The sequence below is a fragment of the Manacus candei genome, unplaced genomic scaffold (genome assembly GCF_025592945.1).
Source record: "Manacus candei isolate 608988 ecotype Guabito, Panama unplaced genomic scaffold, ASM2559294v1 h1tg000018l, whole genome shotgun sequence".
NCBI lineage: Eukaryota > Metazoa > Chordata > Aves > Passeriformes > Pipridae > Manacus > Manacus candei.
This window is the reverse complement of record NW_026138066.1, coordinates 17,518,008-17,543,250: the sequence shown is the minus strand read 5'-3', so window position 1 is coordinate 17,543,250 and position 25,243 is coordinate 17,518,008. Positions and strand designations below refer to the sequence as shown.

At 48.0% G+C, this 25,243-nt stretch overlaps 1 protein-coding gene across 1 annotated transcript in view; it reads left to right on the top strand.

The window, feature by feature from the left end:
• CACNA2D4 (calcium voltage-gated channel auxiliary subunit alpha2delta 4) overlaps positions 1–24,139 on the top strand; it is a 123,267-nt gene extending 99,128 nt beyond the window's left edge. The window contains exons 27-35 of the mRNA XM_051784926.1: positions 3,090–3,151; positions 4,328–4,342; positions 6,785–6,829; positions 7,794–7,856; positions 13,733–13,803; positions 14,624–14,699; positions 16,359–16,411; positions 17,365–17,420; positions 24,018–24,139. Coding sequence (XP_051640886.1) covers positions 3,090–3,151; positions 4,328–4,342; positions 6,785–6,829; positions 7,794–7,856; positions 13,733–13,803; positions 14,624–14,699; positions 16,359–16,411; positions 17,365–17,420; positions 24,018–24,139 — 563 coding nt within the window. The remainder of the gene's footprint in view (positions 1–3,089; positions 3,152–4,327; positions 4,343–6,784; positions 6,830–7,793; positions 7,857–13,732; positions 13,804–14,623; positions 14,700–16,358; positions 16,412–17,364; positions 17,421–24,017) is intronic.
• Positions 24,140–25,243: the final 1,104 nt, after the last annotated feature.

The window sequence follows — 25,243 nt, the reverse complement described above, 5'->3', positions numbered from 1 at the left end:
TGAGAACAACATATGGATAAATCAAAGAGAGAAGCCAGAGAATGCAGACAGAAAGAGAGGCAAGCAGAGGATGAGCTAATGAAGCAGGCATGCTCAATGGAGGGATGAACAGGTGGAGGGGAAGGCTTTTATTTCCGTGCACAGCTCCAGAGAGAGCCCACTGCAGCCATGGGTTTGCAGGCAGGGTGCCTGCTGGTGGGAAGTAGTGCACAGCTACAGTGGGTAGCGTGTCAGCACAGCGAAGCAATGTCTGCCTGTGCAAGGTGTTCAGCAATGCTTGTCCTCGTCTTTTATTTCACTTCTGGGATGCTACAGTTGCACAGGTTACTTGCACGTTACTAGGAATAAAACTATTATCCATGGTGTCTCTGAACACTCTGCAGAGGCCATTCATCATTTCATAGACCTCAGATCTTCCCACTGATGCAGCTTACTTTTGCCACCAGAGCAAAAAGGCTCATTAACAATCACTTATAGTGTGGAACAAGCACGGAGGAGTTTATTTCAGTTTTCTCACCTGAGCTGTAGCATCATCCTTACCTCAGACTGAAGTGCTGCTTTCCTCCTTTCTCCTTGGCTTCACCAACAGCGCGAAGATGCCCAGGCGACTATTCGTTACTAGCACTGGGGGGGTGGTGACTGTGGCCTGTTTCTCCTCAGTTCCCGTGTCTTCCTCAGGTCACCTGAATGTGTGAAATTTTCTCATGGTTCTTGCCAGTAGCTGTCAATCCATGCCAACTGGCAAGGAGTGGTGCTGCCAGGCGGGAATGTGAAGCCATCCCCCCAGCACGGTTCCCTGTGATGGATACCATCCAGACAGACAAACCTTGCTGCGAGGCAGAAGAGACCCCAGCTTTGCTTTCAGCAGCCTCTTCAGGCTGTGCCATGATGTGAGGAGGAGAGCGGTGCTCACCACACCTCCATGGATTCCCCTAGCTAGAAATGTGTGCTGGACTACTGGGAAGGAGAAATAGGGCTAGTGTAGAGAAGATGAGTAAGTCCAAGCCCTCTCCCCTATGGAGAGGTTAGGGCTGAAAAGATTGCATCCAAAGGACAAGGCTTGCTGTCAGACAGCACAGATAGGTTACACAGGACTGTGGGCAATGTGCAAAGAGGAATTAAGAGGGCTGAGAGACTCCACTTTCTGTCCCTGCCACTGGCCACCCGTGCAAGCTTCCAGGTCTTCTTCTTCCTCGTGTTTCAGGCAACTCTGTCCAGGTTTGGTATGTGCTACTCATGCCTCCTGGGCAGAAACAAGGATTCACAGCCAGGGGCTAAAATCCCTCTGAAGAACAATTTGAGACTAAATGTTCCCACCTGCAAAAAACATGAGCTGCTGAGTATGCTCTGCATTGCAAGGTTAGTTATGTAGTTATCCACTCCTCTTCAGGTCTCGTAAAAACTCCATGTCCTGGGTAATGCTCAGCCCCATTGATGTGATCTGCTGTGATAAGGGGAATGGCTCTTTCTTGAGGTGGTTTGGAAGGATTGCAATGAATTTATTTAAAGCTACATCCCAAATGGGGTGCGTGGGCCTCATTGGACTCAGCAGCAACAGCACCGTTTCCCTTCTGTCATGGACTGCTGATTTGTCAGCAGGGGCACCAAGCCAAACCATGCCTGCAGTAGCCTCGCTGAAGGTGATGAATCTTCGCCCAGGCTCGACTCAGCCCTGTCCTTCCTCCTTTTTTTACATTCTTTGTCTTGTCTGGTTTGTGCTCTGTGAGGCTCAGGGCAATGCAGCTCTACGAAATCATTCCTTTCTCCCGTGTACAGGCAGTCAGATTCAGTTTACAGCAGGCAGAGGCAGGTTAAGAAGTGTGCCTCTGATACGTGGGATTTTGTAAGATGTACCAGCAGTGGGAATGTGACAAGGACACTGGTATAAAAGGTAGAGCTGATGCCGGGTGCCAAGATGCGTCAAGAAAATACACCATTGCATACTCCGGTTTTAATTCATACCCATCTGAATTAGAGCATCAGTTCATACTGTTAGTTTAAAAGCACCCACACGGCATGATTCAGATTTAAAGGATCTCTTCCCCCCTTTGAAGCTCTTTCTAATTCAGAGGAAATCTGTAGAAACAGCAACACTTCATCCGCCTGATATCGGCAGTTGTGAAAAAAAAGGCTCAGAATCTCCCTCTCTTGTGTTTCTTTTTCTCCCTCACTTGCACTTTATATTCTATTTCAAGGTCCTGCTTGAGGCTTTAATTCCTCCAGAGCTCTAGGATTCAACTAGCTGACACACAGCCCAGTTGTTCCCCATCACCGTGCCAGGCTGTGCACGGCTGCACTGGTTGTTCCATGTGCTCGTGGGCAACCTACCCGGGGACAGCTGGGTTGTTGTGTTACAGAGACCCTGCGCCATTTCTTCTCCTGCCTTGCTTCAGGAACACAATGCTGGGAATAGAAGAGAAATTAAGCCAAGAAATTAGGGCACACTTCATTAAGAGACACACACACACGGAGTTCTGCTTAGCCCACCGTGCGCTAGGCTGGGACGAGGTAACAAATCGCTATTCCTAATCACACTTTCTGTCAAGTGACATTCATAATTCTGTGCATTTGTAGTGGCTTAGGAGCTATCTAAATCTCTGTGATTTCCCCTTGAGACAGGTGGGTTTTCAAATTAATCGCTTCCTCACACTGGCCTACTTTATTTCTGATTGATGCTGCGTGGTACAGGACTTGGGGCCAGGGTGATCACAAACATCCATTCTGGCCAGGCAAATCTGAAAAAGACAAAGAGGAAAGTTCATGATACCCTGGGGTGTCTTGGGAGGAATTTTTATTTTTTGTTAATTTGTTTGTAGCTTCATAGTGCTTAGTGTGAGGGAGGTCTCAGTACCTCAGTACCGTCAGTGTCCCCTTTTCCTCGCCCTTGTTAAACCTCTGACTCTCACTTGTCAGTCTGACGCAGTGCTGATACCCTGATGCTTATCATTCACACTTGGAAGCAGGTTGCAATTGTGATTTCCATGCCATCACCTTGGGCAAATGTTTACTCTTCTTTTCCTAACTTGTACTAGTCTTTCCTCTCTTGCACATTCCTCTCTTCATTCTCCCCTCTTTTTTGTCTCCCATAGCGGTGGGTGTGCAAATTAAGCTGGAGTTGCTCCAACGCAAGTTTTGGATGACCATGCAACAGGTAGGAGCATCAGCAGTCATGCAGAGAGACAATTTAATGCTCTTTGTCAGCAAGGTCGATGCTATGTTACATCACATATGACAGCATTTTGATGAGGGCTTTTGCAAAATTCATATTAAATGATTTATGAAGTAGATTAGTTTGAAGTCACACATTTCTGTAATCCTTTGATGGCACTAATGCCGTGTGAGCCGTGAGTCTGCTCCGCAAATGCTGTGTTGACAGTGTCAGCATCCTGGCCTGGCATTAGCTCTGCTGCATATGACACATTTAATTGTAGAAATATGTTTCTGCTCATTCAGCCTTTCAGAAACCTCACGGAAATCTGCAGTTTTGGGCACACAGAAAAAAAATTCTACTGCCTTCTCTTATCATCTTGATAATGATAACAAAACACTACCAGCTTGCCAAAATAAAAGTTATTTACTCCAGGGATAGGCTTTTGGTGTTGTCCTAATTTTGGACACTCTTGCTGGACTGAGAGAGTGGAATAATTAAAACACCTCCCCCAGTTTGAGAAGCAGGAAAAGTGAAACACCTTTCCCTTACCACCCAGGGGCTTTCTCCCCAGGCTTTGCTTTCAGGGAGGTCTACTGGAGGGGTGATTCTGACAGGATTAAAGCAGCACACAGGAGAAGCAGCTCTTTGCTGTCAGGGGAGGGAACTGTCATCAGATGGGGATGACAGAGGAGATGAGAGGGCAGGAAGCTGCTCACCAGGAGTGAGAACACGTGGGGAACAAAAAATCCCAGAGCTGTCTGGGGGCAGCAGGAGCATTCTCACAGGTGGGCAGATCACATAAACCTAACCTGAGCTAAAAAGACTCCTGCAAAGCAAAGGAGAGCATCCTGAAGCAGCAACAGAGAGCATCACTTAAAAAAAAAATCTCCTGAGGGCCATACCCAGACAGTTCTCACAGAAACAAGCCCTCACAGGCGTTAAGTGAAACTGAGAAGCCTTATTAAAGAAGCTAAAGGAGGCCTGTGTGCCAAGTGCCTGCAGGCCGTGGCCCTGGTAGATGCTGGTATGAAAAAAGCGTGCGTGTGCTTTCCCAGGACGTGACCGCCGTTTGACAGAGGAATGACTAACAGATTTTGTTTTCCTTCTTTCTCCCTCTCCTGCTTCACTGCATACTGTGCCTCTCTGGATGTCCACGCTGTGCCTCCCATCTCCCAGCCCAATGACAGTGATGTAAGTAGACAAAAGCTGGGGACAGGGAGGCATCCTGGCGTGGCCTCGCTGCAGCTTGGCTTTGCAATTGTGTCATTTGTGTGCCAGCATATTATAGGCACCGTCCCTTGTCTGTAGTCACTGGAGATGGTCCAAACCTGTCAGAGGCTGTGTTTGTCTTCACAGTAATTAAGTGTCTTTGGCAAAGCTGAAAGTGCTCTGGGTCACAGAGACCTGACCAACAGCAGGAGGATGCTGTGAGGTAGTCTGGTCTCTGCGGAGGGAGCTGTGCCCTAGGCAGTAGATGTGGTTTTAGAGTAACCAGGGAGCACAGTTTCAGTTCTGCCCCCACCTCAGAGACTCTGCAAGCTGCCAGTGCTCTCAGACCAGGGTCCTCACTGTGGTGCTGCTGCAGTATGGCCAGCCCAGCACTGGGCACTGCTAGGACTTCTCCAGGTCTGGAAGAGCAGCAGCAGTGAGACTTGGTCCTCACCCTGCTGAGGAAGATACTGTAAGACACAGGCCTTTCTTGTGGGAAACCACTCTGGTTCTGGGTTTCCGTTCTGACATCTGAACTCCGATCTCTGTATTTGTTATTCCCCAAGGCCATTATAGTGGTTTGTTGTGACCACATTTCTCTGCTGACCAAAGGAAGGAAACCACCAGGGTGAAGTACAGGGCCACCTCTAGGAATACATCCAGGGAAACAAAACAACCACATGCTGTTTTGTGGTGAGGCAGGGGTGAGACGGTGCTTGCAACCATGGATAAAGGAATGTTCCTAAGCCAACCTCCCTAGAGCCTCAAAAAGCCAGCTGGATTCAGAGTGTGAACATGTGATATTGCAAAGCCATGGGGCTTGAGGCAAACTCAGGCATCTCCAAGCCTCCTCTGAAGTTAAGCAGAGGGACAGCAGACTGAAACTACTGGTTGTGTTCTGCAAAGCTCAAGAGGAGAAACAAATTCTAGCTGAAAGTTATGGTCTTGTCGTGGTCGGAAATGGCAAATTCACCTCTTGTTATTGAGATTCATCCAGGAAGGGGATTGGAGTTTATGTCTAAGGGTTTTGAGAAAATAAAGGGTAGCTGGCTGAGAGCAGACAGGCTGTGTGCTATGCCAGTGTCCTTCCCTGACCCCAAAAATCCTCTGGCAGGAAGGGGACCCCGTGTACAGAAATGGCATCACCATGTCAGCTTTCTTCCCTCTGCTGCTGGAGAAAATAGAATTAAAAAATAACATGAAGAGACAGACACATGCAGCCAGGGCAAACTCCAAACAATTATGAAATCAATAAGTACCTGAAGGGCTTTGTTACTCACCACTTAACCCCTCATATCCCCACCCGGATCACTGTTGTGAAACACATGTCAGGTCCGGTACACAGAAATCCTAAATGAAACAAATGGATGTTGCCTTGGGCTGCATGAGCACCATTCACATCCTATTTTATCATTAGCTGTCTGGAGAATAAAGAAACCAACAGCAACAACAAAAAAAATATCCCTGCCTGAGAAGAATCCTAACTAAAATACACTTAGTCTGGATACTAACAGATGCAGAAATGCACGCAGGTTTCTCACTGGTGCACAATAACCTTCACTTTTGCCCTTTCTTGACAAGTGGCACCTCTGCTTGGAGTGCAGAGGTACTGCTGGAAGCATGTCAGGGAGGCGGGTGCAGGATCAGAGCCCTCAGCAAAGGGGATGTTGCTCAGAGAGGTAGAGAATACGAAGAGCTACCGAGTGGCCAACTTGGGGGTGGTACCTGTGCCTGCTGTAGAGCTCGTCAAAGAAATGCCAGCTTAACTGCAGAGCTTTATGGGGTGCTGTTACGGAGACCTTTAGCTCAGCAGTCCCAAGGGGGAGGCTGTAAGATGAGATCATGCCATGTGCTGAGGGATACACTCAGTGCAGGTAGCTCGGTGTGCAGCTGCAGGCTGAGCTCTGGGTGGTGGGAGCCCGAGATGAGAGGCCTTGAACTGGCACTGACCCTTTGCACGACAAAGGGCACAGGGACCTGTGGGCCAGCCAGGTGTCCGGCCACCCAGAGGCACAGCAGGAGCCACTGTCTCACCAGGAAGATTCCAGACTATCACACTGGCAGGGTCTAAAAGCCCAGGGTTTACTTCATTCAGGGTCCCTCCTCAAAGGCATCAGCTCAAGCTCTTTCTGTGTTACTGCACCATGAATAAATTGTTTTAAGGTTCTGGATATCTGAGACTCTCCTATGGGAAACCTGGAGTCAAACCAGTAGGGAAAACTTGTCTGACTTGTGTGAGAGTGGGGTGTGTAGGGAGTCAAGTGGCAGCCCATTGGGTCACTGGAGCCACCTGCTGCAAAGGGGCTTCAGTATCAGCGGGGAAAGTCTCTGGTAGTGGGATTGTGAATGCCAGAGTGGCTCATGCATGATCAGACAGGAAAGTTTCCTTAACACCACAGTTAATGCTCCACTTTTCCTTTCCAGTGCAGTGCCTTTGACGGTGCCTGTCCTCTCAGCTGTCAGGATGATGTAAGTTGCCCAGCTTTCTTCTCTGTACCTACGATGGGTGGGATTGCCTACCTGCTCTGTGGAGATCTCTGTCTCCCCAAAAGAAAAGTATTTCCTGTTGTTTCCTCGCAAGAGATTGCACAGCTGGGGCAGGACCTCATGCTAACAAGAAAAATTTGCAGTTTAGGTCTTCCCATCAGCTGTGAGAGGCCAGCTGGGCCAAGGCAGGGATATGGGGGCTCCAGCCAGTGGCTCTAAGGAAAGTCTGTCTCCTCTGTCTCCCTGGCATCCCAGATGATATTGAACATGATGATGATGAACAGGAAAGAGTAGTTGTCATGCCACTCTCATGACGTGCTGGACACCTCTCTTTGTGTTTAAGCCACTGCTTCAGCCTTGTTCCCAGGAATATTTGGGACAGGAGCTCCTGCCCTGAGGAGCGGGATCACCAGAGATTTCTTGTTGTATGTTCATGTAGGATTTCCTCTGCACCCTGGTTTTTCTCTGCAAGACCTAAGGGTTTTCATCTAAACTCTGTGCCTCCATTTGCTGCTCTGCAAAATAAAAATAAGATCAGCACTGGTACTCAGTGGTGAGGAGAGGGTTATTTCATGAGTGGTTATAAAACTCTGAAACCTAAAAATGGAAGGCATTAGACACCATATTATTAAAGAGAAGAGCTCTCCCAATATCCTGTCTCTTCCTGAAGCATGCCTTGTCTTAAGTGTGTCTCACAGCCTGCTAGGCCTGCACGCAGCTCTGGCAAGAGGCAATCTCTGTCACAGCTCATGAACTGAATACCTCAAAATGGAGGCAGAGAGGGAAAAGTCAATTGTGTAAAACCCGTGGTAGCTGAGCCGTGGGGCTGGCACGGAAATGCCGAGGCTGTTGCCATCGTCACAATCCCACACCGCCCCATCCCGAGCACGCACATGCAAACACGGAAAAAGCCATCTTTAATACTGATTCTCTTTCATCTCTGCAGATTCTGAATTGCTTCCTCCTTGATAACAATGGCTTTATACTCGTTTCCAAAATACCTGAAGAGGTAAGAGAGCATAAGGGAAGGAGGAGGGGTGGGGTTTGCTTGTTCCTGAATAACCCACCAGAGCTGGTTTAAACAAATGCAGTTCAATTGTGTAATAAGGGTGGCTGTGGTGTAATTAAATTCAACTGTGCAGTGAGGGGGAAGCCTCCCAGCAGAGTGACAGCACATCCTAGGTGAGGAAGGAGTTTGCAGTGATAAGTGAGGAACTAGTCAAAATATCTTTTTATCAGAAGTGAGGAAATTAGACTCCTTTCCCTTGGCACAAATGCTACTGAAAGGTGACCTGAGACAGTCCCAGAGGGCAGATATGCCAGGGGAAGGGGAAGGGGAAGGGGAAGGGGAAGGGGAAGGGGAAGGGGAAGGGGAAGGGGAAGGGGAAGGGAAGGGAAGGGAAGGGAAGGGAAGGGAAGGGAAGGGAAGGGAAGGGAAGGGAAGGGAAGGGAAGGGAAGGGAAGGGAAGGGAAGGGAAGGGAAGGGAGCAGTGCTTTTGAGCACTTCTGAAGGCAAAGCAGATGTTCTTCAGGAAAGGAAACTGAGGGGACGATAGGAGCAAAATGCTAAAGGCAAAAATTAAGATGAAATCATTTAGGCAAATTGGAAACCAGAACACGCCTAAAGAACCGAAGGATTTACTGGACTCACAGAGGTGAAAGGAGTATGGAAAAAGGCTCAGAATTGTAATAAAAATAAGGTGTGTGTTTCCACAACCATTTCTAGGGAGATGAAGGAGTGATGTGACATCCTGTGCAGCCTGGGTAAAGTCAACACTACCAGCCACTACATGATTTAGCTATACTTTTCTGTTCTCTGATAAATTCACCATACAGCTATTTCCTTAAAAATAATAAAGCACCATAGTTCTGGATGTCAGAAAGTGATATGTTGGAACAGTTTCATAAACTGCAAAGCAATAAGTCAGTAGTAAGAGTGGTCTCACAAAAGAAACGGGAAATGAAGCAGCTTTGTTACTGACAGAAGTGTGGATTTTCATTAAAATTGCCATTGTACTGGAGTTAACAAATACAGTTTAGGTATTTCCAAAGGGCAATAGATCCAAGCCCAGAAATTATTTTTTTCAGGATGTGACAAACAGGTTGAAATGGAAACTAAGGTAACAAAACTCCCAACAGATGTGACTGGGACAAGCAGCACAGCTTCTATAAGGAAGAAAACTTATCATCTATATTTTTTGAAAGCGAGAAAAAATATAAGGGAGAGTGGGTGACCTACTGCTTTTCAGTTCTGTTCAGCCTCAGAGTCCCTTACAAGAGACTGTTGAAGAAGTTCTGGTGAAAGAGTGAAGCATGAAGTAGCAGCATTGATCTCAAAGTAGCTGGGACAGAAAAGAAAGAAGAGGAATTTTTAGGTGGATATTTAGATGGAAAACATCAGCTATGTGAGTCCCGTGGTTTCCCACCTGGACTTGTGTTGATTAACATATTCAGAATAGGCTGGGAAGGGAAAAGGTGAGATTGTGCATCCCACAGGCACTGCACAGGGAGTTCAGAGAGGCCAAGACGGGAACTGAATCGGCAGCACAGTGGTGCCAGGGAGTGATGCAGACAGATATCCAGGGAGGCATACTGCAAGGAAAAACCAGTCTCTTTTCTGTAGGAAAGTGACCTACCCAGCACAGTGAATAGTCCAATAAAAAGGCCCTTTCAATTCTGTGGTGTGCCACAAAAAAAAATAAAAAATAAAACTTGAAAAATAAGGGAGAGAAATGCTGTGAAGTTGTATTGGCTCCCTGCTCTGGGAGGTCAGGTCCTTCTGGATGGTAGTCTTAAAAATTGATGGTTCCTCTTCTGACTCCCATGGCATTTTCAAAGGTGCTTTACTGAGTCCCATGACGTGTCCATCAGTGGAGACAACTACACCCTTTAGCTACCATGTGTCCTGTTTGTCCTCAACACCATCTTCCTGGGCTCTGTCTCTGTATTTTTTCCTGCATCTTATGGAAAATGGGGTTTCCCAAAAGCTCATCTCTGAAAAATCTGACTAGCAGAGACATAGCATTATAGTGGATTTGGGTAAATTATAAACATTATCCACATGCCTCCAAGAGCAGGCATTTTGGCAGGCACCAGAGCTGTTCTCCTCCAGCTGTTTCCTCCTCTGACCTCAGAAGGTTCACCACTACTTTTCTTCTGATTTCTTTATCTTGTTCCAGTTGCTGTTTTTATCTCCTGGTGGCACCATGAGTGTCCACATGGTGAAACCCTACAGGGAATTCAAGACAGCAGCAGCATTAAATCAATACCCTGGTTTTCACAGCTTTGTGACCTGGATTTTGCTTCATGGGATCCTTTGCTGCAGTGTGGCCTTCCCTGCCCCATCCCACACTCTTTCCTCAGTGCATCCTTTAACATAATGCCAAAACCAAAATCTCCTACCTGGATTTTTGTGGGTATTTTGCCATTCTGGAGAAGTCAGCTAGTTCACTGCTCTCCCTCTCTGCCCTCACCAGCAAAAGTGGCTCAGCTACCTGGGTCAGGGTTTCAGCCCAGCAGCGTGGAGAAGGGCAGCCTGCCTGCACAGTGCCTGTGCTACACCTCCAGCTGGGGTAGGAGTGAGCTCATGGGATGCCTAAGGAATGAGGGTGCACAGGTGAACCATCTACCCTGCTGGGCCATGCGGGCTGTGGCAGCTCCAGCACCAGCAGGGCCCCAGGCACATCCCTGCTTCCCCCAGGAAGACAGCTGAGGAGCTTTCATATCCAAATGCCTACATCCCAGGGCAGAGTGGAAGCTAACAATAGTGGAGAGGTGCCAAAATGCCTGTGTCCTTACAGCCCCCGAGCCAGAAGCTGGTGCTGGAGACTCTTTCCATGGGCTCCGAGACGTTTTGTTCCATCTCTCTGCTTGCTCCTTTGGGACTGTGGTGTTTTATGCTGCATTCAGCACAGAGCTGCCCACTGCCTGCACCTTCTTCTTGGGTGGCCACTTGTGGGTCCCTTCCAACTCAGCATATTCTATGATTCTGTGAACCAGTTCCCTCAGGAATGGGGTGAGGACAGCATGGCTCAGGCCCTGCTCCCCTCTGCCCTTTGGGACGGGGATCGGAATGGGGGGTTGCCTCTAATAACCTCTCTATGAAGGAAGCAGGAGGCTTGCTGGCAGTCAGAAACCACCACAGAAGAGGGACTTCTTAGGATTTTAGTGAGTGACGAGTTGGAAACTCCCTGCGGGATTACTTGGGGAAAAATGGGTAATCTCTTAATTGGAGCTAATATCTCCCCATCGGACTCTTCAGCCCCATCTGGCTCAGAGGAAGCAAAGAGTTAAAACCCAGAGTCAGGAGAAGGGACCGAGTGAGGGAGAGGACCAGGTGATCTAGAGCAGGGGAGGGAGGGAAAGTGGGTGGCAGGCTCAGGCTGTGCTGCAGGGAGGGCTGCTCGGTGCTGTGTTTCGGCCAATGTTTGCAGCTGTGGCCCCACGACCACCCCTGAGTTTTCAGCCGCCTTCCGTTGCCAGTCGTAGGCACAGCTGTGGATCACAGGTCTTGAGCTCCCTCCGCCTGCTGCATCCAGATGTTCCCTCACTCACTAAACCTCTTTTTCTAGGTCCTGCCTTCTCCCTGAGGCATTTTGCACGGGGGCGTGTGTGCAAGCTCTGCCCAGGGTGCAGGGGGGCAGCTGAAAGGCCAAAGTCCCACCAGGGCTGGGCAGAGCTTGTGGAAAAGCAAGGGCCATTTGAGCCATACAACAAGGAGGCTGCCTGCTTTCCCAAAGCCTGGCTTATTGGGCAGACCCTGTTTGTTTACAGCTTTTGAATGTACAAAAAGTGTAAATTGCTCAATGAGCCAGCAAAGGGTGGATGTGCATTGTCTGTGAGCAGTGATGTAGCTTTTGAGCCATATGTGTGCTCTGGGTTGCATCTCTTTCCTGTGCATAGCCTGTATGTGTGCCTGTACACTCAGCTGCAGGAGGATGTGATACAGCATGTGTCACATGGGTGCAGGGGGATGAGATACAGCGTGGGTCATGCCGGATGTCAGAGCGACACTTTGTGCTGTGAACCTCTGAAATTGCAAGGGCCTGTGGAAACCTGCCCAGAGATGGGAGTCAGGAGAAGCACAGCAGAGGGATGCCTAGGAGAGCAGCAGTCACTGGAGGAAGCAAGTTGTAATGAGAGCTGCTTTGCTCTGGTAAAGGACTGCTTTGGTCTCTGCCAAGTGATGCTTTTCTGTGTTACTTCCTGCACAGGGTACCTAAAACAATACCAAGGTTTGAATGTCTGGTTTGATGTTAAAGGCCAGTTTGCAGATGCTTTTCTGAACACACTGCCTATACTCTCATTTACTCTGGTAGCTCCTCATTCTTTTACCTGTAGGAATGACATCCTAGCTGGAGAAATTTGGTTGGACATCAGCATCTCTTGACAGGACAGGACCCATTTGCAGTCTTGCAGTGGCCCCCTCCCCTCCCCTTGCCACGCTGTCCGCAGCTTGCACTGTGTTAAATCCCACCGCTCCAGCGCCTGCTGGGTCTGCAGACTGGCATTAAATGGAAGCAGCTGGCCTCTTCATCACCCTAATCAGATTGAAAGAGCAGGGACAGTGAAAAAAGTTAGTGCTTGCTCAGGCACATTTTACTATGTCTGAGACAATTACAGCCTAAATGCTCAAAGAGGAGTTGATGTTATGTATCGCTTTATACAGCGAAATGACTTCTAAAGCCTGTTGGGAAGAAGCTCATAACCATGTAACACTACTTTTAGATGATTACCATGTGATCTTAGGTAAATCTGCCTAAGGGTTCAGGTTTTTCCAGTCAAAATGTCCCACTCAAATAAATGAAGTCATCTGTCATCTGCTAATACATGCTAAGTGACTGCTAGCCTATCATTGGAAAAGCAAAACGTCCCCTCAGACTGTGTGAATGCTTCCATAACACGTGGGAGCTATTTACCGTGTCAGGATCCATGAGCCAGGAAAATAGACAGAGGACGGCTCATATCTGCGTTTCTATTACTTATGAATATTTTATTTACTTGCCTACAAACAAAGTGGTGGACTCGACAGATTTGAAGCATTTTTGCAATAGATTTGTCATGGTTTAGTAATCAGGAAAGGCAGAATTGTTGTGGTTTTGAAGAAGTCTTTAGAGCAGCAGTTCCCAGATTTGGGATTGCGTCCGTATTTGAGGTTATTGACTCCAAGGCATAAATGGGACCACAAGCTTCTCTTTTAGTCCAGGCGTGCAAGTGGGACTGGGGGGTTGTTGCCCCAGATGCAACTTTTGCTAGGGTGGAGCCTGTGCAACAGCTCTGGCTTTGCCAGTGCATAATGTGTAAGCTAAAGGGATGGATGGGTTCATGTTGTGTTGTTTGGGTTACTTCAGGCTCAGAGCTTGCACTGCAGTGCGTTGTAAAATTACGTTTGCTGCCTAAATAAATCTGTACATTGCACTTATATGTGGTGGGGCAGTTCACCCAGGGCAGCAGGAGAGCAGAGTTTCCAAAGCCACTGTGGTCATGGGCTAGCAGAGAGGCTCAAATGGAAGAGTCAGGCATTCAGATCCAGAGAACATGGGTTCCCAAAAACCCACAGGAGAGCCCAGGCCTCCGGTGACTCAACATGCCTGGGTCTCTGCAGCTTGAGAGCCTGCCTTTTTCTGTCACAAGCTGCAGGGACTTATGTGGGCTAAATCATTTCCAAGCGTGGTAGGAATGGTGCAGGATGCCCAGCTGGCGATGGGGGAAGTCCTCCCTCAAGCTTTCCAGGCAGCCAAAGGACAAGGCTCAGCGTTACCTCCTTATAAAACACTCGTCGTACATAGCAGGCTTCCAAGCAGACAAGATCAGCTGGAGCCTTCGAGCATTTGGAAAATTTACTGTTGTCAGTTTATCCTGTTTTTTCCTTTTTTGTACTTGCAGACTGGAAAATTTTTTGGTGCAGTGGATGGCTCAGTAATGACCCAGCTGCTAAACATGGGCATGTTCAGGCGGTAAGTGGGGGATCTCCACGCTGTACTTCTCGTTCTTCGCTGGTGTGTGGGTCAGAGCATATTGGTCCCTCTGAGAAGCACTTGAGCAGGGGAAAATGTACATGCTGATGATGCATGTGACTCTCTTATTTAGAAACAAGAGCTCCTTTAGCTACCTGCCCCCTCCCCCGACTCGCTCAGGGATCATCACCACACAGGCTGTTTCTCCTCATCTCCTGCTCTTCCACCTGCTGCAAAACACAGAAAGACACAGAAACTTCCAATCTTTATGTGGCCAGAAAGTAGCTGCTTCTCTGTCTGGGAAACATTTCTTGGCATTTTGGGTACAAAAGTGCTTCAGTTCCTCCTGCCACTGGGAAAAGCCTTTCTACGGAATAGTTGTCTGAGAGCCCCCCAGGATGCAGCATTGCAACTGGCTGACCACATTTCTCTTTCTCTTAAAAATACTTCTGTTCATCTCAGTCCACTCCCCCCAGCTGATGTCAAAAGAGAGTTCAGAGTTTCAGTGAAAACAGGAACTAGGGGGCCCTGAGGTAGTTACAATCATAATTCCTCTGCTTCACAGCCTGCTTTACTCACTCTCTGAAATTAGGGGCATATTTCCTTCTGACCCAGTTGCATTAATCCAGAGCCTGTATTTCTTGCTCTGCCAGATCCAGCACTGGCCAAACAGCAAAGACACGTGTAAGCAGGTCGCTGTTTTGGTTCATACAGGAAATATTTCATACATGAAATTTTTTAGAGAAAGCTGACGTGTCTGTCCCCCAGGCCAGTTGCATTGCTTGCTTTTGACTGCTGGCTTGTTTTGTTTTGATTGCAGGGTGACCATGTATGATTACCAGGCAATGTGCAAAGTACCCTACCACCACCACAGCGGCGCCCGGCCCCTGCTCAGCGTACGTATCTGGCAGCATGCAGCCCTCCCTGGGCTGTGCTTTCTCCTGGGGCATCTCCAGCACCTTGGGGCAGCACATTCCACAAAAAAGACTGCAGTAGATGTTTGCTTTCAAGCGGTGGGAATGTCCAAACTCATCTAAGGCAGGTCTCTGAGGCAGCGGTGGCCTCTGGCTGTGGTTTCCAATGTGGATCTCTATTGGCATATAGGATCTCACTGAAAATTGGAAGGTTCAGGGAGAGGACATGAACTAAACTATGGCAGGCTTCCCCTAAAAGCCAAGGAATCAGCTAGCAGCTGAAATGAACAGGAATCCTTTTACAGGGCATGGTTTTACTCAGCAGCTCATAAAGGAGGGTTGCTCTGGGAGAAAACTGACAGTCATTTGGGGAAGTATGAGTGGAGCTGGAGCAACAGAGTGGTGATAGCCCAGGGAACAAACCAACAGAGGGAAGAGTTTTACCAGTACCCAAATGCAACCTCTCTTTAGGCTGATACAAACCAAGAATCTAATCCCACTCTACCTTCCTAACGTGGCCTCAAATAGGCAGAACAAAGTAATTACTCGACCCTTAGGCCACTTTAAACTAGTTGACACAATCCTAAACAGGGATTTTAACACTTTTAACAACATGTTACATTTTTAACAGTAAGTCTGTTTTGGAGTGGCTATACTTAAGCTAGATAAAATATTGTGATTGTAGTGAAAATATTTGCTTGATCATATCCTCCAATTTTGATTACTGTCACAAAATATGAGCTGTCAAAACCAAAGTGAACTGGGAAGAGAATACAAAGGTGAGCATTCAGCCTTCATCTCTCATCTTCCCCTCTTAGCAAAAACCCTTGAAAAGGAAAAAATCAAGAAAAGTCTGTTTTTTATATTCACACATAAGAATCGGTCGAATTCCCAATAATCTCTACATTTTACTATTTGCTGACTTATTTTGGCTGAAGATAAGTCAGTTAGCATAATGGAACATTATCTTGTGTCCTGTGACTACTGCATCTGTTTTGGGTTTGAGGGCACGGGCATGATTATGAGAGAGAGAGATGAAAATTAGACATGGTTACCATGAAGAAAAGAAGCAGCAGGATCCTCTGCAGATGAATTGTCCCTGGGATAATGCTGGATTTCCAATTTGTAGCTGAAAAGCAGGAAGATGATAGAAGTCATGCCATCTTGAGGAAAAGCTGGATGAAAGCACAGTTAAGCATAATCAATCAATGGAAGATAATACTAAATCCTGGGCTTGTCCCAGAAACACCACTTGCTATCAGAACATAAAGCATTCTAAACTGGTGGTGTCCCATTTAGCTGTGTTTCTCTCCTGCTCTGAGCTCTGAAGGTCATCCATACTGGAGAGAAATCATCAAGCAATTACATCTTCAAAGTCCTTCATACATTTATGATAAACTCCCTGACCCTGATGGGGAGGGGGTGAGAAGATATTATTAGTAGCAAGGCAGCTCTGCTGGCTTTTTACTTCAAAACATTTTGAACATTTTCCAGTGATGCCCAGACCTTGAATTTCCAGCCTGTCTTCAAGAGCTCTGATCAGTGGAGGGAATTGGTCTGAAATGTGGGGTCCTGCATAACAATTATAAATTCTCTGACCAGGTCCTTATGGTATTTCTCATTTCTTCTTTTGTTCTCCAGCCAATTTATGCCTTTCTAGCTGCAGTGAAATGGCTGATAAGTGATTTCCTCATGTGAGTACCAAAAGATGGGGGTGTTTGGGAGGCTCAGAGCAACGGGGTCAAGAGCTGAGAAAGCTGCAAGAGGAGGCCCCTGCATAGGGCATTGATGTCAGCCTTCTCCTGACATTCAGCTCAGCCTTGCTCCTGGGAGACAGAAAGCTATTACTATTCCCATTTTGAGAGGCAGAGGCCCAAAGTGGGTCTGGGATTTACCTGAAGTCACTCAGTACAAAGTGCCTGAGTCAGAAATAGGACTTGGGTCTCCTGGGGCCCTGTGCAGATCCTTGATGCCGAGTCCTCTTGCCTGTCTCCTTTGCCCGTGCTGAGCGAATGCACACCTTCCTTTCACGGGGGGAGAAGGCTGAAGGAAGCAAGCCAGGGAGCTCAGCTCTGAGTGACAGGCCAGGGAGAAGAGAGGGAAGGCTGTCCCCTAGATTTGGGTTCCCCTCAAACTTCTGGGGTGAATCAGAGTTCAAGCTCAAATTAGGATGAAAGCGCCACTGCTCAGCTTGCTGGGTGTGCAAAAGGGAAGGAAAAGATACATCTCTGCCTATTGGTGCAGAATAATTCAAAGTGGCATGTAGTTACCTTCAAGTAGACAGAGTATAGCCTTCTGATGGCCATCCATGCCTGCTCCTCAGGTGGGGCCCACAGGGACTGAATTCCTTCCCAGCCTCAGGGGTTGCTGTATCATTCCTTCCTTCACTGGCGAGCCCCTCACACTGTATATACTTCAGGAAAAAGCCCTTTCCCATCTTCCACGGTACAGATCCCACGATACAGAGTTACACTCTATCATATGGAGAAGAAAAAAAAATTAAAAAAAAAAATCAGACTTCCACTGCCAGCAAATTTGCAGTAAACATTTTAGAACTGATACTTGCCGGGCAACAGGGCCATCTCCCTGACACCTGCATCCTTCCAGGCTGCTGAAAAAGCATCCTCTGTTCTTGCTCTTTTGACAGCTTCCTTTTGGAGTTTAACATGAGTAGCTTCTGGCACTCAAACAACTTGGCAGATGGTGAGTACACAAGAGTCCAGCCACCCCACAGCACGTGAGTGTTACAGCCACGGGTGACAGAAGAAACTGTATGGGGAAGCCTGGCCTTGTGCAAGGAGCCTGCCATGTGCCCCACACCTCTTCATCCATGGACACTGTAATCCAGCTTCCAGATCCTACCACCACCACATCTCCCCCCATTTCCACCCCCATTTCAGGCTGCCACAGCACCAGAGCGGTCAGAGTGAGGTGTGTGCTGCTCAGAGCTTGCTTTCCTCAGGATTACTTGCTTAGGAGGTGGGAGGTGCTTCTCTCTGAGGACTCCTACCCTGAGTGCAGTGGGATGAGAGAGGCCATCCACTGCAAAGCACTTCAGTTGGAAAGACTCCCTTCCAGTCTCCGACAGGACAGGACAGAGCAGGGCTGGAGCAGGAGGTTCTCCAGAGCCTAGCAGGAGTTTCAGGAAGCTAGACAGAAACCTTACAGTTCAATAACACATTGAGGGTCTTCACTTACCCCCTGGACCTGCTCTGGAAGAGAGAAGATGATGGCACATGGTATTGCACAGCAGCTGAGTGCAGCAGAGGGGTATGTCTGGTTTGAAATCCAGTGATCTGTCCTGCAGCTGTAGTGCTGCCTGCTAGAAACATCCTGGGAATCTCCGTGGTCCCATCCCTAGCCCTGCAGGCAGGGGATGAGGTAGATGGCACTGAGGAGACTCCAAGGGAAAGGTGAGGTGTGCTCTGTGCAGCCCTGTAAGGGCTGTTGTTGCATTCTCATCAATTATTGATCACTATTTTAGTGGAGACAGTGGTACCTTCCATGCTAACTGTGGAGCTGAGTCTTCTGCACTGAACTCTCCTGGTGTAATGGGGAAACAGTCATTTTTAGAAAGCAAAATTCCCTTCTGCTCAGAAAACAAAGCCTATGTCTGGGTACTGTTTAGGTCTCACTCACTTTCTCCAAAGAGATGGCAGTAGAAGCTGCAGCTATCCTCTAAGTGGCCCTGGCTGCTGCCATCAGGATAACAGGAGGGGCCCCATGCCAAAATCAGTGAGGAGGAGTCAGATGAGCAAGTGCAGTGCTCTTGCCAGGGCAGGAGAGACTGCTCCTTCTGGAGGACAGATTGACCTGGTGTTCCTGCACTGAGCTGCTGTGGATGCTCGGTGGCTGCCGTTGGATTTAGTCTTTGCGCAAGGAGATGTGAGGGAAAAGGGAGGGGGTTCTCACTGCTGCCCTGCTCATCACCATTTCCTTTTGTGCTTTCTTCATCTCTTTCCCACATCACCTCCATGACTGCTGTGTGTGAATCCATGTGTTCATTGTGCTGCCATCATGTGAAACTGTCACGTGGCTCCATCGTCACTGTGTGTCTGCCTGTCACGGCACTTCTCCAGCCAAGGCTGTCTTCCATCATTGTAAGTAGAACCACTTAACAGCGAAAAAAACCAGAATTAACTAGAAATTCCAGGCTAGGAAAAACTTTTTTCCACCTTTTGGACAGTGGGAAACTTGCAGAAAGGTGTGACAGGGACAAGGCAGTGCCTGGCTCTATTTCCCTGCTCTGCAAAGAAGCAAGAGAAGCTGTTGCTCGTTTAGCTGGCCGAGCTGGTGATTGAAGGTCTGTCACTGAGAAGTTGATAAAAGAAGGAACACACAAGCCTCCTCAGGGACTACAATCACAGGCAACATCATCACTCATTACTACAGCATAGCTGGGCCCATAGCCTGTGTACTGTGGCATGTCCTTCACCTTGGTTCCCAGCAGGCCCGTTCTGTTTCAGTTTTTATCCCAAAACCAAAGACCAACCCACGCCTTCTTGCAGGAAAAACTATACGAGTCTCGTAGACTTCAGTTATTAAGAAGCAACTTAAGTCTTCTTTTCCACACCCTATGGCTTAGGTCCTTCTGATAAATCCCAGCCCAGCTCCAGGATAATGCAAAACTACTTTCAAGCAGTTCAACTGATAAGTATATGCTCTAGCTCATAAATCCGCTCCTACAGGCGAGTTAGAAATTCCTCCAAGACGGAGTCCAGACTGTGGCTGTGTTTGTATCTCCCTGATTCCATATCTAGCTTGTATTTGCTGATTTGCTCTCTGCCCAGCAAGACGTATGTGTGAGACAGAGATAGAGAAATAGAGACAGTTGGAATGCATTTCACTGTATGAAGAAGAGGAAGAGAAGGAGAGGGTGTCTACAGATAAAAAAATGAGTGTCCATGTGTGTGTGGGAGTAGCAGGGTGGAAGAATACTATTGGGGCTGGAAGAAATGGATTGCACATGTTGTTAAGAAGGGGCTGTAGATTTTTGCCAGAGTTGTTAACATTTTCTTGACTGCATGCCAAGGCTGGTGTATGCAAAAAATATGAAGCGAAGGAGACATTTTGTGAGAGAGAAATTGAGCACACATTTTTTCCGGGTTATGTGCAGGGGAATTAATGATCAGGGTTCTAATACTCACCCTTGCCTGACTGTGTACCTCTGGCTCTGCAGCACTGAGCCTATTTCTGCTTCCCAAGTTCTCTTGCTTCCTGGGAAGGTGAGACTTGCTGTTGGAAAATGGGCATGATATATTCAGAGTGCACTCATCATACAAATCTGCTTTTCAGAGGGGGTGAGAAGACATTTTTGCTGCCACAGATTTTTCACTGCTCTCAGCATCTTAATTTCTTTCTGTGTTTGTAAGGGCTTCTGCTTTTATGAACATCACCAGGTTTGAAAGCTTTTAATTAGGGCAAAAATACTTCCAGCCAAGGCGTGCAGCCTAGAAAGGACTATTTCTAGAATTCTGTAAATCATAAAAGTTTCCTTTTTTTACTGCATGGTAGTGTACACAGAGGATATTTTACAAGAAAATTGATCAGATTCTGTGTTTTATATTGGTAACTAAGTGGCAGATTTTGTCTCGTGTCCCAGAGTAAATCCACTGACTCGGGCGCGTGATTTATGCTGGTGGGAAAGAGTTCACAATCTGGGCTCTATAGTTCATAACAAGGCACAGCAGCTGCCTTTGCTGCTCAGAAGGATTGGTTGCCAAATGTCTGACAAAGGCTTTCTGGAAGTGCAGATGGTAGCAACGACAGCCTGGAATTAACTCACTCTTTGCTATAAAGTTTGCAATATGTTATCAGCTCCGCTGGCTGTTTACTAATCCCTGACCACCAGACTCTCAGGGGGCTGATAGCATTTTGATGTCCAGCATGTGCATTGAGAGGCTCAGCCCAAGCGTTTTGCTGATGATGTACATGCTACTGGGCTTCTCTGAACTTCTCAGTACTGCTGCAACTGCATTGCTTCCAAGAGAATTAAGTGGCAGTAGGCTTAAGTATAATCTCTGTCATGGGTCTTGTCTCTGTGCAGAAGTTAGGAGATTTTAAAGTGGCTTCTTTTCATTCAGCTTGTGCCAAAAAAATCTGAGTAAAGACTGTCTGTGCCGGGCACTTCTCAATATTTAGCAGAGTTTAAAAATACAGCTTGGTGCACACGATGAAGTTAACCCAGAGCAGCTCAAATTGCAAAGGGTCATGAAAGACTCAACCAGAAATGCCCCTTCTGAGACTGACACAGCCCATAATGCCAGTGGCAAAAGTGTTTCTGAAGGAACCAAACCTGGTGCACTTCCCACTGCACACGCTGCTCCTGTGAGTGCCACCACGGCGTCGTTCAACCCAGAATTACTGACCAAGTGTTGGCTCTCTAGTCCTGTGTGCTCTTGCCCATGTGTGCAGGTCAGGCCAGCAAACAGTGCTGTCCAGGTATGGACATGCAGTGTCTTTAATTCCCATTGAGGCCCAAGGCTGTTCTCCAAGCCCACTAAGACCAGCATGACAGCCCTCATTCATTGCTGGTTGAGGCTGGGAGGTCTGAGATTGATTTCCATTCTGTATTTTCCAAGACGACAGTCTCTTTCACCCCCTCCCTCCACCCCGTCCTTCACACCACTGTATTTTATATTACTGCAGCTCCATCTGCTTTGATGATATTATAACAGGAAGCAGGAGCTAGAGAAGGATGTCATTCTTTACCAGAGACAGGGGAAAACTGAGGTCCTGGATGAAATCCCTGTTATGTCAGGAGCCTTTGCCACTCCTGACATGAGCAATACTCTAAATTCCTGCTAGCAGTTTGCCCCAAGTTTATCAGGTCACCTTTGCGGTCATCACAACAGCTCTTCTGAGCAAGAATGGCACAGTCCATTCTTGGTTAGGGCTGCAGTGACAGTGCTGCAAATCCAGGGGTAACACAACAGGACTTGGATGGTTTGTGGCTGAAAGACCAGTGTGTGGCCTTGCCACAAGCATGTCCTTGAGAAGGTGTGTTCCCAGTCCAGACTAGCCTGGCCACCTGTTCCAGGGTTTGGAGCTGCTTTCCTGGCCTCAACTACAGTGAATTAGGGCTGAAAGGGTTCCCGCTCTGTTCCTCACACTCCTTTGGTCTTAGTTTAGGGACTTTACTGGCCAGAATAGTTACCAGTCCTGGAGGTGGTCTGAGCTAGAAAGCATTTGCAGCTTCTCTCCTTACAACACAAACATTGATATTTTGCATGTTCCATCAGAAATGTCTAAGCCTTTGAAATTCACCTCAGGAACAGGGTCTTCTTCTGCTCATCCCAAATCTCCTCAGGACTACTTGTTCCTTGTGACAGAGGCATTCTCCATTAGCAAAAAACGGGAGAGGCTTTTCTGTGCTTCTGCGGTGTGGGGTTTGCACAGAGGGACAGCAAATGGTGGCAGAGCACAGCCAGGCAGCTCCTGGCTGATGGCAGAGGTGCTGCCAGCCCCTGAAATGAGGAGTTTAGTTGATTAATTCAATGTAAATCCAAGGTGAATACAAAACAAGGCACCATGCTGAAATCGTGCTCTCTGTGCTTTTGGGTCTGTGCAAAATTAACCTAACCATGAGACCGACAGGTGGGTCCCACAGTCTGGGAGGATTTAAAGGGTCTGCCTCATGAGCACTGTTTTTCGAGAGTTCAGAAGAAAAGCACAAAAAAACCTACCAAGGACTCTGTACTGCAGGGAAGGGCTTGAGTACCCATTATATTCACCCGGGAAGGGCATTAGAGGGGAAATTGGGCTGGAGTTCCTGAGAGAAAAATCAGAGAAAATCATCCATTTTTTTCTCCCTCTCATTTAATCCACATTGTTTAGACGGCAAGCTCCACCGGGTGGTGCCTGCTGCTGTCTGCGTGCTCTGGCAGCATCGGGTGGGGGGGGGGGAAAGGAGACCATTGCTCTCAGCGAGGGTTCTACAGTGATGCAAATTACCCATCGGAATCATGGTGCCCTCTTGGTGCCTTCTTAACGTACATTTGCTGATTAAAACCCGTGATGCTGCATTTTTCTATAAATCTTCGGCGCTTCTGCTGCACGGGGTAAAGTGGGTGCCCTCCCCATCCGAAGGACCCTCTTCCCTGCTGGTCCCCACCCCCCCGGCAGGGCTGCCTGTGGCTGTTGTGTGCGAGGGGGGCTGCGAACTGAGGCTTTGTGCTCAGACCCGAAGCTGATGTAGAAACCATTTCTCATACGTGCCTGTTGGCTGAGCTGCAGCCACCTCTGCCCTAGCAACAAAGCTCGGCGTTTCCATCGGCAGCATTCCCCTGTGTCCTACAGAGGCAGGAGCTGGCTTTGCTACCTCCATCTGCAGAAAATAATTGCCAGAAGGGCCCAAGGCGGCAGTTCCAGGCAAGACAGATTTCGCTGAACTCCTAGAAAGAACGCTCTTGCTTCTCGAGGGAGGCTTAATAAGGCGGTCCAGCTCCCCCTCATCCCCAAATTAGTTTGGAAGTCCCACAGAGTGTGACTGATGAGTGATGGAGCAGCTGCTCCCTGCCTCTGCGGTGGATGGCTCCCTCCAGGAGCCACTGCTGTGTCTGAGCTGGGTCTCTGCTGGTCCTTGAGAGCCATCATCTGCTTTCCTGTGGTCTCAGGCCAGATCTTTTTGCTGGCCGTGGTTTCTTGGTGTGACAAATATTCAACCCCTCAAATTTCCTGCTGTGGGCTCGCTCTGAAGCATCAGAGGGCTCAGGAGGGATCAGCAGTTGATGAATCCCACCGTGGACAGGCAGGGTTCCCGCAGGGATAGATCCCTTGGCACAGGCACTGAGGACCAGCCCAGTCACAGTTTCAATGTTTAAAAAAGTGAACCAGGGCTGGTTTAGGCAGGAGGGACTTCATTAATGCTGCTGGTTCAGTCAGACCCCACTGCTCCTTTGAACAGAAGGGTACCAGTGCTCAAATGATCCTTCCTACCGGGCAGGGAGTCCCTGGGGTGCTGTGGCCACTGCGGTCCCACAGCTGTGGCTTGGGCATAGCAGGGTCTGGGTTTGCTGGGGGAAGGCAAGTGGCAATATTGTGCACATTTCTCACATAGACTGGTTTTTCCACACCACCTAGTGGGAGCAGGGATCACTGCCTGGCTGCTTTGTGCAGCACCTCCTTCCCATTATTCTCTGGTAGGCACCTGCTCTTTGCCACTCTTGAGGGGGTAGGAGGCATGCAGGGCTGCTCCTCCAACCTGTGTCACCAGTTTTAACTGCTTCCATCTCAGTGCAGGCAGCTCCTGTGTGATGCTCTGCCCTTCACCCATCTCACCTTGTCTCCTTGCCCTCGCAGCTCACAAGCACAAGAAACACGACATGTTGCAGCCCTGTGACACCGAGTACCCTGTTTTCGTGTACGAGCCGGCCATCAAGGAGACCAACGGGCTGATTGAGTGTGGAGACTGCCAAAAGTAAGAACTGCAGCTTCCCTTTCATTTGGGGGGGGGTCCCCCAGGGGGATGGCACACAAGCCTTGTCAAAGGGCCTCTTGGTGATGACAGCAACCTGAGAAGAGTCACCTGCTGCTTTGCCCATGGCGCGGCCACCACGGTATCTCCAGCTGTGGCTGCAGAGCAGAGCTAAACAGCTGTGCTGGACAGGGAGGAGGTGAAGAGACCAGGTTATTTGTTCTTGATAAAAGAGACAAAAATTTAAAACCATCTGTTAATAAGCAGAGGTAGCTGTAGAACGAAGAAAAGAGCATTCAAATATATATATATATATATATTTCCATTCCACAGGTTTCAGAAAGGAACTTTTTCTGTTTTCTCATGCTTCTGGCAAAGGTTTTCTTAGAAAATTTTCCTTTTTGCAATGCTTTCGGCTTTCCGTTTCCTTTTTTTTTTCCTTTTACCCTTTTTCTGTTTTTCTACAGAAACAAACAAACAAAAAAAAGCAGGGATGGGGAAAAAAGGAAGCGTGAAACTGAAAGAAATGAAAATAAGGGTCCACTGTTTTATTTTCCATTTTCACTTTAAGAGAAGGAAGAGTACAAAGTTAGATAGAAAAGTCTTTGTGGAAAAAGGCTGTTTTCAGTGGCTCCATAGTGCCATCAGCAATCACGTGTGGAAAGGTGACAGAAAGATGAATTTCCACTGGTCCAGCTTTTCCTAACATGAGGCATCCAAACAGATCTGACTGGAATTCCCATTAAAAAAAATAAAAATCCTACCTGGTCTGACTTCAGTCTTGGATCAACTGCAGGAAAGACTTAAAGGTTAGGAAAACAGCCTGTGCTAGTCAGCATGACTGTAGGAAAACCAGGCTTTGCCAAACATTGTTTTAGAAGAGATTGCAGATTTGGTGACAACAAGGTATTGTGTAGGGGCATTAAGCTCTGGGCAGATCCAGAGGAGCTGACTGCCCTAAATTGGCCTGTTAAGGTCTTGCTGCACAGATCTCTGCACCAACACAGCCTGGGACTGACCCCTCCTTGCTGGAGGCAGCACCTCACCAGCGTCACAGCAGCAGGTGCTGCATCCTGTCCTTCACAGCATCCTGCTCAGCTCCTTTGTAATT